Source organism: Lolium rigidum, chromosome 4 (assembly GCF_022539505.1).
Source record: "Lolium rigidum isolate FL_2022 chromosome 4, APGP_CSIRO_Lrig_0.1, whole genome shotgun sequence".
Taxonomy (NCBI): Eukaryota; Viridiplantae; Streptophyta; class Magnoliopsida; order Poales; family Poaceae; genus Lolium; species Lolium rigidum.
Genome location: NC_061511.1, coordinates 261,731,194 through 261,746,213, shown reverse-complemented (window position 1 = coordinate 261,746,213; position 15,020 = coordinate 261,731,194). Strand labels below are relative to the sequence as shown.

The window sequence follows — 15,020 nt, the reverse complement described above, 5'->3', positions numbered from 1 at the left end:
AAAAAAAAAAAAGGTTTTCCTTTGTAGTGGCCTCCTCCTCCGCGGTCTCATACCAGCCGTCCACGGTCTCGTGTCAGCCGTTCGCGGCCGCCTCCACCAGCTCCGCGTCCTCTTCCTTCTTCGCCGTCCCCTCGGCAGCGACGCGAAGCGCCTCGTCGTCGGCGACCCAACGCGCGTCCGCCCGTCCACGGGAACCTGACCCGGGCGGCGAGGGAGAGCTTGGCCCACGTGGCCTGCAGGGTGCGCGGCATGGTGATGGAGGTGTAGAGGGCGCCGAAGAAGGAAGAGGGGGAGAGGACGGCAGAACAGCTGTGAGGTCTGTGAGGCCGGCGCCGTCTTTTATAGCCGGCGGCTTTGGCGGGAAACTTGGACGCGAGCGCACGGCCATGGCCTTTTCGCGCGCGCGGGGAGCCTAATGCGCGCGGGAACTTTCCTACGCGTTCTCACGCCCGCCATTGTTGTCTCGTTGAGACCTACCATGATGCAGCGCGGCGCGTTGAAGACGAACCACGTGGCGGTTTTTTGGGTTGCCGTGTTAGGCACAACGTGTGACCCAAACGGACATACGAACTTGGACCGGTATACCGGGTGTTCGCGCGGCCACCCAAACGCTTTGGTGTCGCCGGGTTGGAGATGCCTAACAGCCAATAATGAGAATCTCACTACCTCAGCACACTTGTACACCAGGTCCACAGGTGTGCCTGCCACGCGGCCACGGGGCTATTTATACAGGCCTGACTGACGAACGGCCTGGATAGTGGACGGCCCGCTCCCAAACGAATCGCACCCGCCTGCGCCGCCTTGTCTTCTCCAGCGTCGGATCTCCCACGCGCCGCCCTCAGTCCTCACCGCAGCCTCCATTCCCCCGCCACCACCTTCCTTCCCTCACTCACTCCCTCACTCCCTCTGCGCGCGCGCTATATAAGGTACGCCTCCCTCTCCCCAGGGCTCTTCTCCAAGATGGGGGCTAGGGTTTGGTGCGGCGAGCTAATGGATCTGGGGTCGCCGCCGGGGCTGTGCTGCAGGACCACCGGATGTCGGACGCGCCGGCGAGCCCCCCGGGCGTCGGGAGCGACGACGGCGGGGGCGGCTTCGGCGGCGTCAGGGAGCAGGACAGGTTCCTGCCCATCGCCAACATCAGCCGCATCATGAAGAAGGCCATCCCGGCCAACGGCAAGATTGCCAAGGACGCCAAGGAGACCGTGCAGGAGTGCGTATCCGAGTTCATATCCTTCATCACCAGCGAGTATGTCTGCCCTGCTGCTCTGCTTTCTCTTGCTGAATCGAAATGGGGATAACCTGGTCTCGTGCTGACCTGTCGGCCGTCTCTCTGCTGCTGCAGGGCCAGCGACAAGTGCCAGAGGGAGAAACGCAAGACCATCAACGGCGACGACCTGCTCTGGGCGATGGCCACGCTGGGCTTCGAGGAGTACATCGAACCCCTCAAGGTCTATCTGCACAAGTTCAGAGAGGTGCCTACTTACCTCGTTATCTAGAGCTAACCAAAAAAAAGAGCTATTCTCAAATGATTGGGGCTGGATTAGTGCTTTGGAAGTTAGGTAGGACCATCGCCGATTTCGTCTGTTGTCACTTCAGACTTAATTGGCTTAGCCTTTATTGGCTTTAAATAACTTTGTTCAGCTTGGTAACTGGTGGAGGACCCGTACTGCTTGGCACCAATCAATGGCTTCAGCTTTCTTGTGAGCTGCTTGTGCTTAAAGCATGTCTTGCTTTATCCTTCCAATTACTGTAATTCATATCTTTTATAGTATGTTTTTTTTAATTCAGAATAGTAAATGATTTGAAGCACTAAGAATCATCTCAGGCCATTAATCAAATGAAGTCATTTATTTGACTGAGACATGCATGCATACACTACTTTCTCTTGTCCAGGGCCCAACCCTGTTACCAATTCAATAGATGTAGAACATAATCTATTTAAAGGCGTGCACATTATATACTAGAACCTCACATTTGTAAGAAAAGTTTACAGCGTATAAAAAAATATTATCTTTGTATCAGAAGTTCCTGAAAGTTCCATGCTTGAGGCTATGCATCCTACTTATGAGGCAATAAGTCATCCATTATCTAGCTTAAAAAATTAATACTACCTTATGTGCATTCAATACTTGTTAGCAGCTTAGAATTTATTCATAGTCATTGCTCAGTGTATAGTTTTTATGTTGATTTTTTTACTCCACTTTATCCAACTGAAATGTCTTCTCTTGGTCTTCTCTTTGGCGGATGGCTACTTCTCATTGCAGATGGAGGTATGTGGTATATTAGTTTTGCTCCTGCCTTGTTATGAATTCCTCCTAGATTTCATCATGTCATCCTTGGCAAATATGATATATTAATTCAAGATGAAACCACTGGACTTTATAATTCGAGGCTTTGAGCTATCCGATCCCATCCTCTTCGTGATTGTATATCATTTGTGCACATTTGAACTGACCATGCTGAAAACTTGGAAGGCATGTAATCCATCATGGAAGCCAATATTCCGGTACTTCCAGATTGCAAAGATATATTGTTGATTATATGTGGTGGGATATGTGCACTGTTCAAAAAATCGGCCGAGATACCGATTTATTGGCGGATTTATCGTGAATCGGGTGGTAATCGATAAGATTTTAGCATCTCGGCTAATTTATCGCTACACCGATATTTTGGCCGATTTTCAGTCCGATGACCGATATTTTAGCCGATTTTCAATGAAATTTCGCTGAAATTCGGTCTGGCAGTCGTTATTTTTGTTATATTGTCTTGTAGAACTATACATTAGCTCAAAATTTTCATTTTTATTGATTCAAATGCAATAAATCAAGGTAATACTTCTGTTCAGTGCTTCAATATTATCTATGCATAGCATATTATATAAAATTTAGTGCTGAAAATTAGAATTTACAAAAAATTAAGGCGATAAATGGCCGACCGATAAAATCGATTAATCGTCCGAGAAGCGATTAATCTCCATCTTAAGGCTGGCCGATAAGTTAGCGATTCACGATTTCTTGAACATTGGATATGTGTATAACCTAATTAAGTTGATTTATTTATGAAGTTTTGTAGTTCCAGTAGCTATCTGCACTGTTTCTTACCAAGTTTACCAGCAGACTGGAAAAGTTGCATATATAACACAGCCTATTCAAGCAGAATTTTGTAAGAGTCCCCTTGGTGTTGACCATTTAATGACTGTTCTTATGGCTTCTATTACTGCTTGTCAAGTACTTTTGCTCCCTATGACATGTAGATACTTCTGGCTAGGGCTGGGATGTTTGATATGATTCATGATTAATTGGTTGCACTATAATGAATATACAAATCAGAGGTGTGACAAACATGACTAACCTAGGCATCTCTCTTTTTTGTCAATAATTAACAGGGTGATAGTAAGGTAACATCAAAGGATGGCTCTGTTAAAAAGGATGTACTTGGTCATGGAGGAACAACTAGCTCAACTGTGCAAGGGGTTAGTATGTCTATTTTCTTTCTTCATAAGATTGCTGAAAAACTGAGCTAGTTGCGTTCTTTTTAGATGGGCCAACAAGTAGCATACAACCAAGGAATGGTTTATATGCAACCTCAGGTGATTATCTTGAATATGCTTGACGATTTATTAGTCGGTTACGTCATATGGTCGGGATTTTATGTTTAGCTCTCTAGCAGCGATAGGCATAGTTGGTGCCTGTGAGACGTCTCTCCTAGCTACGTTGTAGTTTGTCTAGGCTCAGCAGCTTGAGGAACTTTTGCTAAAGCTGTCTGTTCTACAATTGCTATCTTGTGAAAATCTTTCCCACTAGTGAAATGGCAAAATCATTTGACATAATCTGTGCTGTGCTCACGTTTGTACTTTAACCGCACAAATGTCAGTTCTTCTGGTAATTAGCTTGTGATAACTGCCGTGTCCAACTGTCCATGTTCCCATGTTCTTAAGTACTGACGCTCTGCTCTCTGCGCTATATGATGATTATAAATGAAGTACTCTAGAGAAAAACGCTATTGTTAAAAAAACAGTACTATTTAGCCAAGCCCCCAGTAAGGAAGAAACAGTAAATGAGAGAAATAAAGAGAGGAAAACTATTTTCTGTTAGTCTGTTATCTTAATTTTTTTTCTTCAGTTAATCAAATTTAGGGGTGTTGCAAAATCTTGCATAAGATGGAAGCTTATGACCAAGTAGATTAGCCCTTCCATCCCCTATGTTGTGCACAATCGCTATATCTTACCGGAAAACTAGATGGTTGACTGCACAAAACCAGGTTTGTTTGATCAGGATATGAATATGGTCTATCTAGCTGAGTTTATTTGTACTCTTAGAAATGCAAAACTCTGGTATATGTTCTATGTGAAAACATCTTGCATGCTACAAAGTACCCTGGACTGGTGTTTGGCATTTCATGCACTATTTATGTCTTTTTATTTGGCATGTGGAATTGACTTGCTTTCATTCATCAATACTAACATATCAAATGAAATTGTTGTAATTGCATCCGGTATCTGTATGTTCTGAAATCTTTTTATTTCCCCTTGCACAGTACCATAATGGGGACATCCCAAACTGAAAGATAGTGGACCTTGTTGGTGGCTGCTGTGCTGGTCTGTAAGGTACTACTATCACCTTGAAGACCTACAACGTCACTGAATTATATATTGTGCTCTTGTGTGTCTCATATGCTGATAATTTCTAATGTAGGTTGGTTTTCATCGGTTTCGCTGATATACAACTCTTGGAGAGCACTAGGCAGTTAAGGAACTTACTACCCCCATTAGGCCCGTGTTCGTCTGCCAGAACTGATGCTCCGAATTGCCAAGGCTGCTTCCCAGATGTAAATTGCTTTTTCCTGAGAATAGAGTCAGTTGTGGTTAGCATCGATGTTGTCTGTTGTATATTTATGAAAATTTAACAATTTGGCCTCTTGGCTGTCATTTGGTTCCATATTATGGAGTAATCTGTATTTGGGGAGTGGTAAATCCAGATACATTTGTCCTAAATTAGTTTTATCAAACCCTGAGAAGAGTTGCCTTTTGTGACAATTTCCCAGGGGCCATGTGGTAGGCCCATGAGAAAAATCCATTTGCCATCTGCTTCTTGAATGGCGCACCGACAGTTTCTGCCCGTGTATGCATCAGGGTTCCTTTCGTTTCCGAAATTCCTAGATTCTTCTTTTTACGGTAGTATTGTCGTTGCTCACAGCAGAGATTTTATTAGTGCTACCATTCGATGTAGCACACCTGCACTAGTCCTCCAAAAGATGAGGAAAGGGAGAGAACTCTAGAAGCACGTACAACACCATTCACCCCTGCTGCGAGCTAAAAAGTTAACACAACAACCAACCATCCCCATGAACAAGTATCAGCGACCAAATTTATTCAGCTTTCTGGCCAGTTGAATCCAGCCAGAGTACACAGAAAACTTCAAAATGAGGTCCAGCCCATGATTCCACGACGAGAAACTAGGACATACTTGGTTCACAGCAGAGGATAAAGGGCTTAAGGATAATGCCCAGGATTCCGTTCGAACCAACTAAAGTGGCCAACTGCCCATAGACAAATAGGGAGGAAGCTAAAATTAAATCTGGCGGTCAATCGATATGCACGTATAATCGGCAAGAAAAATACATGAACCGTAACAGAAAAGGGAGAAACGAGCTCCCGAACACAGCCAGTTTACAAATATGATAATTAATACAAAAATCATGACATCCTAGCATATTGACCAAATAGGCCTGACACTAAAAATGTAGGAAAGAACATGGCTTTGCCTACCTGATTCTGGATGCTAAAACCCAATGGAAGCTGCACCAAAGTTTCACAAGAACTCTGTTTATGATTACAACACCAATACGTGTGCTTCCAAAGCAACTAGATGGATGTCTATAAAAAAGGGGCCAAATATGCTAATGCCCTAGCTAACCTAATGGCATCGCGAATGCTAGGGTCAGACTCCTGTCTTCCTATACAGAACACAACATCCAGATGGGAGAACCGGTTGAGCACATTACCTCAGTATCGACAGAAACACCAATTCGGCGTAAGCTAGCTGGTTTGTTCAGTTACACCCCCCACTTGAGCATCAGCTGCCTCAACCAAGGCATCCTCTGCAGTTTGCTTTGATGTCATACCTTTCTCATCTGGCGTTTCACCGATGGCATCCTCTGAGGTTTTCTCGGCTGCCGTAACTTTCTCATCTGGTTCTTCAACTGCGGCATCCTCTATGGGTTTCTCGACTGGCGTAGCTTTCTCATCTGGTGCTTCAACCGCAACACCCTCTACGATTCTCTCAGCTGCTGTAGCTTTCTCATGTGGTGCCTCAACTGTGACAACCTCTATAGTTTTCTCGACTATTGTAGCTTTTTCCTCTGGTGCATCAAACATGCCATCATCTACAGTCTTCTCGACTGTGGCGGCTTTCTTATCAGGTGCTTCAACCGTGGCATCATGGATGGTGTTCTCAGCTTCTGTAATTCTCTCATCCAGTGCTTCAGTTGCATCTGTGTTTTCCATTTCATCAACTGGTGCTTCAGCTGTAGTTGTACCTTCTTCAGCCTCCTCAAGTGTTCTGGCAGTAGCTTCATCTTCTACAGTTTCCCCAACTGGCACTTCGATTTTTGACTCCACAGCTCCCTCAACAATGGCTTCAGCCATAGTCACCTCTTGTGCAGTTTGTTTGCCAACATCGGCATGTCCATCTGATGTGTCAATTATATCTTCCACTTGAACAGTTTGCTCAGGACAGCTGACTTGTTCGGCTGCGACTTCAGCAGTTTTGGGTTCCACGGTTTGCGTACTCAGCCCAGCTTCTAGCACTGATGCTTCAGTTACATCTTGAACAGTATCAGCTTCTGCTGTTGTATCCTCTTGTTTTATTGATGTTCCTCCTACAGCCTGGAACTGCACAGTTTCTGGTTGCGGTTCAGACCCTTGAACATCTGAACTGTCAGGGGGTACAGCATCTGATGGAGCTTTGACTTGCTCAGTTGCAGCTTGACCTACAGATTCTTCAGTTAAAGATTTACTTTCCAACTTCAAGTCACGAGGAATTTCAACTGATGCTTCTTTTGGAGCTTGAATTTCCAATGTTTGCTCAGCTGCATCTTGTTCCACTGGTTTTTCAGCAGAACTCTGAGCCTGCAATTCCATAGGTGCGCTAGTCACCTCGGGAACTTCATTCTCAGCATCAGCCTCTGTTACCTTGTCTGGCTCGATCGCACCAGCTACCTGAACTGCCCCAGTTGCAGCTCCAGACAGGGCAGATGCTTCTTTTGGAGCTTGAATTTCCAATGTTTGCTCAGCTGCATCTTGTTCCACTGGTTTTTCAGCAGAACTCTGAGCCTGCAATTCCATAGGTGCGCTAGTCTCCTCGGGAACTTCATTCTCAGCATCAGCCTCTGTTACCTTGTCTGGTTCGATCGCACCAGCTACCTGAACTGCCCCAGTTGCAGCTCCAGACAGGGCAATCTCTGATTGTTTTTCAAGTGAAGGTTGCTCCATTGCGCTAACTTGTTCAGATGATTCCCTGGCAACTGTTTCAGCTTCCCCATTATGTTTAGCTGTTGTAATTTGATCAGATGGCCCAGTTAGCTCGGCATCAATTTGTCCTGTTTTCTTAGCCATGTCAGCTTCAGGTTGGCAAGCTTGCTGGACAACTTGTTCACTAGATGATTCTTTTACAGGTTCAGATTGGCATGTTTTCTTGACGGTCTCCACGTGTTCACCTGATGGCGCTTTTACAGCTTCAGATTTCTCGGTTTTGTCGACTTGGTTAACTTCCACAGTATCCCGTGAAACTTCAGACTTACCTGGGCCAAGAGAAAAGACAACCGCATATGGTTTAAGCATGCAAACTTGTTCAAGCAATGAACTATTTTTTTTCTTAAATATGAAGAGGAATTTTACCAGAAACCTCTGGGCCATGATCCCCAGGTCGCGCCTCAGGCTTACTTGGTTCTGACACTCCTAGAGAAAACGGCATATTCACAAGGCGGTAGCTACGAAGTGAAGGACCAAAAGTGCCATACTTTCCAGCATCGCTAAAAGCTCTTTCAGCATCAGCACGTTTCTTGAAGACAATTTTAACAGTATTTGTGTTCTTTTGCACTTCAGTTTCGGATTCTTTCAGTGGCCCATAGCGACCAAATTTCTTCACCAGATCAGTTTCTGACGGAAGAGCAGTAGACCTGCCAAAGCTTAAAACAAGTGCGGTGGGCTTCCACTCGTCGACTATCTTTTCGTCGACATGGATAATTGATCTTTCTATCACTTGTATCTGTTTCTTAGGAGCCACCTCTTCATGCTGTACCGATGACAAGTCGTATACTGACTTGCGCTTACGCCTTGGCCTCGTGTTGATAACAGCTCTTTTCAGACTATGAATCGGGTGATTATGCAAACTCAAACCAGACCAGTAGGAGTCCTGCATATGATCCGTAGTCTCTAGCTCGGGAGAAGGTAAAACCCTCTTCTTTCTACCCCTCTTTGATGCAGTTTTTTCAATAACGTTTGCTTCAGTAGTAGCAGAGACAACATAATTCCTGTAATCACTGAAGTAACTAATTATCATTGCGGAGGAATTATATTTGTCCATTGGCTCTACGGCGACAGAACTGAGCTGAGAGAATAACTCCTTGGGGTCTGCAATTAGATGCCTAAGCATGCGTCTCCTCTTTGCACACTTTTCCACAGTAAGTTCATTCACGGCATCATCACTAGAGACATCAAATCCTGCATTCTCTGCTTCAGCGGCATTATCTGGTTCATTCTGGGACTTCACAGCGGACGATGTTCCTGTCAGCTGGTTTGCAGCTCGCCGAATGCACTCCCCAATCTTGAAAGAAGCACCAAAAGCTGAAGTTGGTGATTTTGCATCTGAATCTTCAAGCGAGTCAAGACTCCTTTTCTTCTTGTTCGCATCAAGATCATTGAAGTCCTTGACGCTCTGCGGAGTGCTATAAGAAGCATTATTATTGGAGACACTGGAGTTGCCCTTTTTCCCTGTCAACCCCAGGTTATCCTCGGGCCTATGTTTACGAGGTCTCCCCCTTCCTCTTTTGGGCTTGACCTCAACAGGAGGAGGAGGAGGCTCTTCAGCAACGACAACTTCCTCAATAACTACATTATTGGTGGGAGAAGTATCCACACCATCCTCAACCCATGCACTGCCAGTCTGGAACGACGCAAGCTCAGGGCATCCCTTGGACCGATAGAGAGACGTAAGTTGAGAGCAAGCTATCACCAGCTCCAGCAGATCACCACCTTGGCCAGGGAGCAGAGCCAGCGACCTAATATACTGAAGAAGGTTCTCCGGGCTAAAACACGTCAAGATCTCCGACCGGTTAACCGCCGAGCAAGTAACCCCATCCTTGAGCCCGGCATTCTCAACCATATACGACATCCCATTGTCCGACAGCTCCTCCGGCAAGCAAGAGCAGCTCATGCCCGACAGTATCCGCCTCGAGAGCTCCTCGAGCGCGTAGTTCACAGAGCCAACAAAGGAGTCCTGGCTGCTCTGCTTCTCCATCTGCGAGTAGTTGGCCACGAAGGGCTTGAGCTGGGACTCGTCGCACCACGCGAAGCTGTTGTCCCCGAAGTACGCGACCAGCCGGCCGCCCTTCCGCTGGTGCTTGAGTGCCAGCTCGGACGCGTTGGCGGGGTCGAAGATCTCGCCGGGCCACCACGGGTGGCTCTTCACCTTGCCCCAGACCAGGTCCGAGACCCGGAAACCTTCCTTGTCGAGCGGCGGGAGCGGGTACCTGGCGCACTGGAGCGACGGCGACGGCCCGTTCTCCTCGAAATGCGCGACGCCGTTATCGAGCTCGCCGCCGTTCTCGCTCCCCGCCGCCGCGTGGGCCGCGCCGGCGTGGTTCTCCCCGAGCTCGCTGGACTCTGCTTAGAAGATGTTATTATTAGACGGCGGCGCAAGCTAGAAACGGCGGCATCAGTAATAAGTAAGCGGTAATAAATGGAAGTGAGCCGGAGCCGGAGCCTCACCAGCAAGATCTCCCGCCGGACCCGGCTTCGTCTCCGCCTCGCCTGCCAAAACCCCGGCTGCTGGTTCTAGCTGGTCGCCGCCTTCAAGCCCCTGCTGTGCACCTTCCATGGGTTCGTCGGCGACGACCATGCCGGCTGACTCCGTGGCGTACAGCGGATCGGCCACGGCTTCCGTGACTGGTTCTTCCGGAGCATCGTCGTCCACCATCAGCACCACGGCCTCTTCATCCTTCACCTCGGCAGCAGCAGCGGGCGCCTCCTCCTCCGAGGCCTCCGTCATGGTCACATCGGGCCCCGCGGCCTTCTCCTGCTTCGGCTCGGTGTCTGGCCCCGGATCCGAGGCCGCGACGGCGACGGCCGCAGGGGTCGAGCTCATGGGAGCGGCGCCTCCCTGCGGAGCGAGGAATCTGGGGGATTTGCAGCGGTAAAATCAGCCCGAGGAGGGAGCTGGAACGAGATTCCCCGGCTCGATCTGGAGGGCCGGGGCGGGCGAAACCCTAGGCGGGGGGCCGGATCGGCGCGGGAGGTCGGGAATTTACCTGGCGCGCGCCGGGAGGAGGGCGGCGGAGGAGACGGCAGCGGAGGCGGGGCGCGGCGGAGGGGGAGTGAGGGAGGGAGATGGCGGATGCGGGAGTGTGCTGCGCCCTAGCGACTAGCGAGCGAGGTAGCTAGTCGCGTCGCGTGCTCCAGCAGCAGCGTGTGCGTGCGTGCGTTACCGTGGGGTGATGAGCGACAGCCCAGGCAGAGCACCACGATCTGATCTGATCTGTTCTCATGAGAGGCTTTCAGCTTTTGAGAGTGTGCGAGTAGATCTTCGTAAAACCCTTCCGCCATAATTTGGCTAGATAGCTAGCTAGCTAAGAAAGTTTTGTGGAAATTTTGGGAATGGTGTTTTGGCACATGGGAGCATATGCTCCCTTTATTTTGAAATGCATGTTACATACATTTTGAAATTTCAAAAAATTGAAACGGAAAATTCGAACGTACATCTTCACGTGCTACGCGCTCACAAAGTTGTTTCATAAAAATCCGACTTGTCGTGTGACGTGTGTAAAAAAGACAAAATTCAATGCTGAAAATAAGGCTTTTCAGGAAATAAATTTTCTCTTTTTTACACAGATCACAAAACATATTGGTTCCTCGCGAAACTTGACGAACATACATATATTATGGAGATGTACATGTAGAATTTTTTGTCAAAATTTTTCGACATTTCGAAATATAATTTTTTGATAGAGGGAGCATATGCATCCGGGAGCCGAATTGAATTTCCGGGAAATTTTGAGTAACTATCAGGTCCTTTGACATACTACCGTCTATCTTTTCCGTCATATACTAACTAAATAGTTAACGCGTGCGGATGTAAACCTAAGCTTATCCACGCGCGCGAAATGAGCGTTGGAAGCGTCATCATCGCTTCCACCTTAGGGGCATCGTTTTGGAAGTTCGATACTTCGTCTGTTGGCGCTGGATCGTGTCAATCTACAGCTCTATCATTGGTCAGGAGTTTGTGTGGCCTCGGGGTGGTCTAGATGTTGGAGCGGCTCTAGAGTTCGTTGCTGAGTCATAGGGTGTTGAGTTTGGTTGTTTCTGTGATAAAGTTGTCCGCCTCTCGAGGAACGCCGTCTTGGGACAAGTGTGTTTAAGGTTACATTGCCAGTCATGTGGTATGGTAAGCCTTGTCAATTATTCTTTATGAACTAAACAATCATATATGTGACATTGTGTTGTCTATGTGGGTTAGGTATCTTATCATGGGCATGCATCAAAAGTGAGATCTCATATAGCCCATGAGAGGATGACATCAAGTGGTGATCGTCATCAAGGTTGAGTTGGAAAAGTTCAAGTTGAGCATCTCAAGAGGATAATATGCTTGAAGCTTTCCATCCATTTGGTGATAATGGACATGTGAAGATGTGCATCAATGGAGCTTTCCCATCATGGCGTATGGGGGAGCATTTGTGAGTCATCACGAAGCAACAATGATCAAATGAGGCATTCCGGCTTGAGTGGAGCTTGAAGAATTATCATCATGATCAAGCGGGATGTGCAAGGCAATGGTATGGCCTTGCTCGGTTTTTCTTTTACCGGTCTCAAGGTGGTTGTTAGGAGACCGGATTATAGAATAGATAGCCGCACTATCAAGAGGGGATTTCAGTTGGGTAACTTGATCGATCACATCGTCTTAGGGACCTCAACCCTTTGAATACTTTGAATATCCCTATTGCTTCTTGTGTTTCTTTGTGTGAGGTTCTTGAGCTTGTTGCTAGCTTTACAACAAGCCCAAATTCATCAAAAACGGAATCCGCATGCATCTTCTATTGCGTTTTCGAGTTTGGACGTCTTTACAGTTTCTTGACGTTAGGAGGCTCCCTCTCTAAAATCATCTAAAAATATTCTGTGAGGAGTCTCAGTATTTCCAACAGAATTAGTTTCATGTCAATCGGAGTTCGGGAGCATTTTCTATTTAAAAAGAAAAAGGTTTTGGACTTTGAGGGGTCCTGTGGTTTCCGGTCCAGAACCCGGTCCCGCTGAGCCTGCCACCGGCCCGTCCGGTGCACACCGGCCCACTCCAGGGGGTGTCCCGGCCCATGTCCCAGCACCCCGCCCGGTGGCCACCGGACCGGCCGGCCCAGCGCCCGGTCAACAGCCCCCCTCCCCCGCCGGTTGGGCCCTTTTTCCTACTGTGCGGCCTGCCCAGTCCGGCCTGTCAGCCGGCGCTGCCGGCCTGTGCGCCGGTCTGTCCAGTGCCCGGCCCGGTGGACCGGCTGGGTCGTTTTTCTGCCCGATTTTCTCCCCAACGGCTCTATTTTTTCCTAGGCTATAAATAGGCCTTCTTCCACCTTAGGTTGGGTAAGTTCTTCCACTCTCTCTCCTTCATTGTTGACTTTAAAATAACTTGCCATATCTCTTGTTCCTCAATGATTCTTGCTCATTCTTGAGGGATCTAAAAGAGGATATCTAGATCTACAATCCCCACCAATCCATTTCTCCTCTAATTGAGGGAAACTCTTGGGATCTAGATCTTGGAGTCATTTGTTGATTTCCGCCATTGTTCTTCCTCTCTAATCTCATCCTAGCATTTGTTGCTTTGGTGGGATTTGAGTGTGAAGGATTTGAACACCGTTGGTGTTCTTGCTTTGCATCATTGCATAGTGTTGAGCTCTCCACCACGATTAGTTCAGTGAGAGACCGTGAGCTTGTTACTCTTGGAGGGTGACCTCCTAGTTGGTATGGTTGGTGTCCCGGTGACCTCCTTCGTGGAAGGTTGTGAAGGGGCTCGTACTTCTCCTTCGTGGAGCTTGTGAAGTGGTTGTGGAACTTGCCATCTCCGGAGTGGAGTGATGTCTACGCACACTTCTATTCCTGTAGACAGTGTTGGGCCTCCAAGAGCAGAGGTTTGTAGAACAGCAGCAAGTTTCCCTTAAGTGAATCACCCAAGGTTTATCGAACTCAGGGAGGAAGAGGTCAAAGATATCCCTCTCAAGCAACCCCGCAATTACGATACAAGAAGTCTCTTGTGTCCCCAACACACCTAATACACTTGTCAGATGTATAGGTGCACTAGTTCGGCGAAGAGATAGTAAGATGCAAGTGATATGGATGAATATGAGTGGTAATAGCAATCTGAAATAAAGATGGCAGCAAGTAAACATGCAGTAGAACAGTACATAAACGGAGTTTCGATATTCGGAAACAAGGCCTAGGGATCATACTTTCACTAGTGGACACTCTCAACATTGATCACATAACTGAATAAATAAATGCTACACTCTCTTGTTGGATAACAAACACCATTCATTGTGTAGGGCTACAAAAGCACACCTCAAGCCGGAGTTAACAAGCTCCACAACTTCATAAAGGAAACACACACGATGCGCACACCGTCACCGTCACACCGTGAGAGTGAATCCGGAGTTCATATTAAAGTAACCTCTAGAGTGTATAATAGTGCTACTCGGATAACTCTTCTAATGGAATCACTAATCGTGTAGTGGCTACAAAAGCTCCGCTCAGAGTTCATCAAGTACTTGACAAACACCACTCATAGGGATATCCACGTCAAATCATAAATCCAAGATAATATATTTATCATAGTGATAGCTGTTGCGGTCAGAAACCCACCGGCGAGCAGCGACGGGCAACACAGTAGAGCCGGGAGGCTCCCAGGACTGCGGCTGGCCCTGGTCCCTCGAGCGACGGCCCGCAAAGACTCCGGCACGCACGTCCGATGCTTCGGTGCAAGGGCGTGCCACCTGACCTATACCGGTCGGGAAGGTGTTGGATTTGCATCGCTTAGTTTCTGCATGGCATACACGTAAACATTAAATACGAGCCTCGATCGGCTCTCGGGTTGTCCTGTGAATCGGCTCAAGGAGCCGATCCACCCATGATCCGTACGAGGTGTACGGTCAGATGGTGGTCCTGCTTGATCAAAATAAAGCTAAAACAACCTACTACGATTTAGGGTTTTCACCACATAATCGGAACATCCTACGCGTGATTGAGCCTGGCGACCACGCACGGTGATCGTAAACCGACCCTAGACAAGGCCTAAAAACCAACATGAGGTTGATCCCGGAACATCTTGCCTAGGGCTAGCAAACTACACCCTACGCGCCACTTCGGATCCTTCAACCCGTTTGTAAGGCCTAACTATGCAGATATTAAACTAATCCTTGAAGAACAAGGAGCAATCATAACGGATCGGATCTACTAAATAATGATCAAGTGGGGTGCCGCCCTTACACCCAAGATAGGTGTAAGGGCGGCTAGACGTCTAAGGGTTGCACGGACGAAAGCATATGATACGATGAAACAATGCTAACCCCAACACATCTATGATAACTACGTTGCTCGCCATCAACAAGGCTTCAGCACGAGCAACGCATGAACGACGAATAAACGCGTACTGCCTAGATCGCAAGATGCGATCTAGGCAGCATGATGCTTACCCGGAAGAAACCCTCGAGACAAGGGAGTTGGCGATGCGCCTAGATTGGTTTGTGGTGAACGTGATTGTTGTTTATTT

General features: G+C 47.6%; 2 protein-coding genes across 2 annotated transcripts; one reads left to right on the top strand and one right to left on the bottom strand.

Moving 5' to 3' along the window:
• The first annotated feature begins 771 nt into the window (after positions 1-771).
• On the top strand, positions 772-5,010 carry LOC124650411 (nuclear transcription factor Y subunit B-like). Its single transcript, XM_047189941.1, has 8 exons — positions 772-926; positions 1,026-1,246; positions 1,343-1,472; positions 2,265-2,270; positions 3,386-3,472; positions 3,539-3,589; positions 4,537-4,606; positions 4,695-5,010. Exons 2-7 carry the CDS (start codon positions 1,035-1,037, stop codon positions 4,561-4,563), a joined length of 513 nt encoding a protein of 170 aa, XP_047045897.1. The 5' UTR covers positions 772-926; positions 1,026-1,034; the 3' UTR covers positions 4,564-4,606; positions 4,695-5,010.
• Positions 5,011-5,633: 623 nt separating this feature from the next.
• On the bottom strand, positions 5,634-10,364 carry LOC124648674 (PWWP domain-containing protein 3-like). The gene is made up of 3 exons (XM_047188393.1): positions 9,989-10,364; positions 7,898-9,883; positions 5,634-7,800 (listed from the first exon to the last, which is right to left on the bottom strand). Exons 1-3 carry the CDS (start codon positions 10,362-10,364, stop codon positions 6,038-6,040), a joined length of 4,125 nt encoding a protein of 1,374 aa, XP_047044349.1. The 3' UTR covers positions 5,634-6,037.
• Positions 10,365-15,020: the final 4,656 nt, after the last annotated feature.

Coding starts and splice junctions, on each gene's coding strand:
- LOC124650411 (XM_047189941.1), top strand. CDS start 1,035: ATGTCGGACGCGCCGGCGAGCCCCCCGGGCGTCGGGAGCGACGACGGC. Junction 3,473..3,538: donor CTAGCTCAACTGTGCAAGGG/GTTAGTATGTCT, acceptor CGTTCTTTTTAG/ATGGGCCAACAAGTAGCATA. Junction 3,590..4,536: donor TGGTTTATATGCAACCTCAG/GTGATTATCTTG, acceptor CCCCTTGCACAG/TACCATAATGGGGACATCCC.
- LOC124648674 (XM_047188393.1), bottom strand. CDS start 10,364: ATGAGCTCGACCCCTGCGGCCGTCGCCGTCGCGGCCTCGGATCCGGGG. Junction 9,884..9,988: donor TCCGGCGGGAGATCTTGCTG/GTGAGGCTCCGG, acceptor TCTTCTAAGCAG/AGTCCAGCGAGCTCGGGGAG. Junction 7,801..7,897: donor TCATGGCCCAGAGGTTTCTG/GTAAAATTCCTC, acceptor CTCTTGGCCCAG/GTAAGTCTGAAGTTTCACGG.